Genomic DNA, 3951 nt, shown 5'->3' with positions numbered 1-3951 from the left:
AAAAAAACTAGATTACAAATCTAATTGAATTTGATCATAATGGTTCTTGAAACTGAATCTCATTGTTTCAGTATCAATCTTAACTTGTTTCTCATAGAAAAATCTCATATATATATATATATATATATATATGCACATTTTGTTGCGCTTGTTTTATAAAATTAAAACCAAATTAAACACAACAACCGTAAGTACAATAGACTGAACCATCACAACTAAGTCTCTGCACCTGGGGCGGTTTCTCGGAGTAAAAAAAAACTAAGAAAGCCGCAGCTGGCCGTACCTTAAGAGAGACTCAACCAGTTCAGATGCCAACCCTAACAACTGCATCCAGCTCCGCGCATTCTTACTAAAAATAGCGACCCAGAAAAGAACCTTATGAGGAAGGACATTTTGGTTATTATTACGAAATGAGAGCCCACTCTTCCAACAAACGTCTTACAAATAGATACACCCAACGAAGCAAGAAGACACACAAAAAAAAAAACGTTTATCTTGGATCATCCATGGCTGCCGAATCGACCACCGGAGCGATGACTCTGATCGGGAAGAAGCGATACAACGACGACGGCGATGAGGGGTTCTCGCTGAAGAAGGGATCTTTGGCGGCGGCGAAGGGGTGGAGCTCGTCGGATCCGGCGCAGGCGCTGGCGAGCGCGCGGCACGAGTTCGGCGAGCACGGAGGGGTGAACATGTCGATCGAGGCGTCGGCGACGTTCACGGTGATGGAGCCGGAGACGATGCAGAGGATGTTCTCCGGAGAGCTCGGCCCCGATCGGGACTTCTTCATCTACAGCCGGCACTTCAACCCCACCGTCCTGAACCTCGGCCGGCAGATGGCCGCGCTGGAGGGCACCGAGGCCGCCTACTGCACCGCCAGCGGCATGTCCGCCATCTCGTCGGTGATGCTGCAGCTCTGCGCTAGCGGCGACCACGTCGTCGCCCCGAAATGCCTCTACGGCGGCACCCACGCGCTGCTCACCCACTTCCTCCCCCGCGCGGCCAACATCACCGCCACGTTCGTCGAACCCGACGACCACCAGTCGGTCCGCGACGCGATCCGGCCGAACACCCGCGTGCTGTACCTCGAGTCCATGTCCAACCCGACGCTCGCCGTGCCGGACATCCCCGCGCTCTCCGCCATCGCCCACGAACGCGGGCTCACCGTCGTCGTCGACAACACGTTCGCGCCCATGGTGATCTCACCGGCCAGGCTCGGCGCCGACGTCGTCGTGCACAGCATCTCCAAGTACATCAGCGGCGGGGCGGACATAATCGCCGGGGCCGTCTGCGGGCCGGCCCGGCTCATCAACTCCATGATGAACTTCCACCAGGGGGCGCTCATGCTCCTCGGCCCAACCATGAACCCCAAGGTGGCCTTCGAGATCTCGGAGAGGCTCCCCCACCTCGCCCTCCGCATGAAGGAGCACTGCACCCGCGCCCTCGTCTACGCCCAGAGGATGAAGTCCCTCGGCCTCAAGGTTGTCTACCCCGGCCTCGACGACCACCCCCACCACAAGATCCTCAGGTGAGCCCAGCCCAACGACACTAAATCCCCTTTTTATCGGCAATATAACCCGAATCGCAACGAGCAATTTTTTTCGTTCTTAACGGGTTAATAACGGGAAAGTAACGGCAAGTGTGTTCTCGCTTAAATTTAAAAATAGGAAAATTTTACAGAATAAAGCAACAGATGGACGCGTTTAATGGAATTCAACCAACGTAGCAAAATCCGGAAACGACATTTCGCTTCTAGCATGTCTGTAACGCAGAAGAAATTGATGCGGCGATATTATGCACAGGTTATTTCGAAAATAACGCGTTATTTTGAAAATAGGGAAGTTCTACCCAATAAATGATCTGATCGACACGTTTAATGAATTAAACCAACCTAACAAACTTCGGAAAGGAAACCGATATTTTTGACGTACGCGTCTACTACGTCTGTATCACAGCAGCAATTGATTCGGGCGATATAGATGGATTCCTTTGAAAATACCTCGATGTTAACCGGTTAATTTAAAACAAGGAGATATTTTAACGCATTATTTTGAGAATATGCGATATTAACGGTCTATTTTGGAAGAAAATGACGCGTGTTTTCCTGGTGCGGCAAATGCTCAGGTCGATGGCGAACCAGAGCTACGGGTACGGGGGGATGCTGTGCGTGGACATGGAAACGGAGGAGAGGGCGAACCGGCTGATGCACCACCTGCAGAACCACTCGCAGTTCGGGCTCATGGCGGTGAGCCTGGGCTACTACGAGACCCTCATGTCGTGCTCGGGCAGCAGCACCAGCAGCGAGATGAGCGCCGAGGAGAAGCGTTTCGCCGGCATATCCCCGGGCCTCGTCCGGATGTCCATCGGATACAGCGGCACCCTCGAGCAGCGCTGGGCTCAGTTCGAGTGCGCCATGGCCAGTATGCAGCAACAGGCGGACCTCACAGCCAAGGCCGCTGCTCTTCATTAGTTGCAGTTCCATAATTTCTCATGTTTAGCTTTCCATAAACTTTGCCTTTTGTTTCTCTTTCCGTCTTTTTTCCTTGTTGGTTGCATTAGATGATAAGGAGTGAGTGTACCCACCTTGTTGTAACCTTGGAAAAGGGTTGCAATATGGTGGTGCTTTTGTGGTCTGTTTTCTCACTTTGAATATTGTGAATAAAGCATGCTGATTGCTGGTGAATTATCTATTATGCCTTGTGTTTGTCTCGTGACCTCCTTTACCGTGGGAGGATGACCATGGTCCATGCATGTGAGTGAGGTCATGTCAACCTCAGAGATGTATGTATATTATATATGTATTCGACCAATGTGCATCAGGGTGTCCTTGTACTTTTCTTTCGTTCTTTTTGTCATTTGGTGGTTGTGAGGTCCTTTTTGTCATTGTCTGCATGTGCCCTGCCCCCTTCTCAGTGCTTTTTTTCTGATTCATTAATAGTTCCACCCACCTTGGAGTTATCCTTTAAGATAATGCATGCATTCTTTGATTAATTTATTAGTGTACCACCGCGGATGACACATGTAAGGTAGGGGGGTGGTCTGAGGCTTCACCTTGGGTTTTTCTCACTTGGATGAAGTTTTTTTTTTTATCATAAAAAAGACTAATCCGTTAGCAGGGTCGGCTCTAGAGAAGTTGAGGCCCAAGGCATATTTCATTGGAGGCTCATATTTCTTAAAAAAAAAAAAAAAAATTATTTTTAATTGGAGGCCCTCAACATGTGAAATATAACATGTGAAATATAAGCCTTATATATATATATATATATATTTTCATTTGAGGCCAGCCGACCCAAATCTCTGACATACTTGCATCAGGCATAATCTATAACTGCCTGGGCTGTTGCCAACTCTTGATTAAGTAATTAAAAAGAAAAAAAAAATATTCTTGTTTGTGACCGTGACTGAGAACCGTGGATGAATTTGTGACTGCACATCTCTAAGTGATGGAGTTGTGCACGAGCCCCAGTTGACAGTTTCCAAGTAACCGATGCAAATGGTTCTTATTCAGGTCAGATGTGGCCAACACCAAATTGGACTTTTCGATTTTGGCTAAACAGGTTCAGATTTAGATAGTTAAAAGCTCGTACCAAATTATTTTTTTATTACATGTAACTGGGTTCTGATATCTATGAAATCCAAATGTCGGATTCGAGTAGTAAAAATTCAAAACCATATCACATCAAATTATAGTCTCATATGGATTTGGCTTACCAAATTCGACTAAATGAAATTGGATTATGTCAGATATCATCAGATAAAATTCAATCCACTCACATCCCTATGGGTTCCCAAAATAGATGTGCGGTGGGGATCGAATATAAGAGTGATCGGTCGAACTCCCTACATTGATGACAGGAAAAGAAAGTTCGGCACGTATCAAGACTGTGACGAGACCAGAGTGATTGTATTTAATGATAAAGTGCTGCTTTCCGGTTTGTGAGGATTCTTATA

General features: G+C 47.5%; 1 protein-coding gene across 1 annotated transcript; it reads left to right on the top strand.

Moving 5' to 3' along the window:
- The first annotated feature begins 457 nt into the window (after positions 1-457).
- Positions 458-2680, top strand: MGL (methionine gamma-lyase). The gene is made up of 2 exons (XM_090009115.1): positions 458-1528; positions 2125-2680. Exons 1-2 carry the CDS (start codon positions 507-509, stop codon positions 2468-2470), a joined length of 1368 nt encoding a protein of 455 aa, XP_089865241.1. The 5' UTR covers positions 458-506; the 3' UTR covers positions 2471-2680.
- The last annotated feature ends 1271 nt before the right edge of the window (positions 2681-3951 follow it).

Source organism: Nuphar pumila, chromosome 6, assembly GCF_984573655.1.
Source record: "Nuphar pumila chromosome 6, dmNupPumi1.hap1.1, whole genome shotgun sequence".
NCBI classification, from domain to species: Eukaryota; Viridiplantae; Streptophyta; class Magnoliopsida; order Nymphaeales; family Nymphaeaceae; genus Nuphar; species Nuphar pumila.
Note: the sequence above shows the minus strand (reverse complement) of the source record. Positions and strands in the feature narration are given on the sequence as shown.

Bases quoted from the DNA above. Each gene is read 5' to 3' on its own strand.
- MGL (XM_090009115.1), top strand. From the start codon at position 507: ATGGCTGCCGAATCGACCACCGGAGCGATGACTCTGATCGGGAAGAAG. The intron at 1,529-2,124 runs GTGAGCCCAGCC...GCAAATGCTCAG, and splicing joins CCCCACCACAAGATCCTCAG to GTCGATGGCGAACCAGAGCT.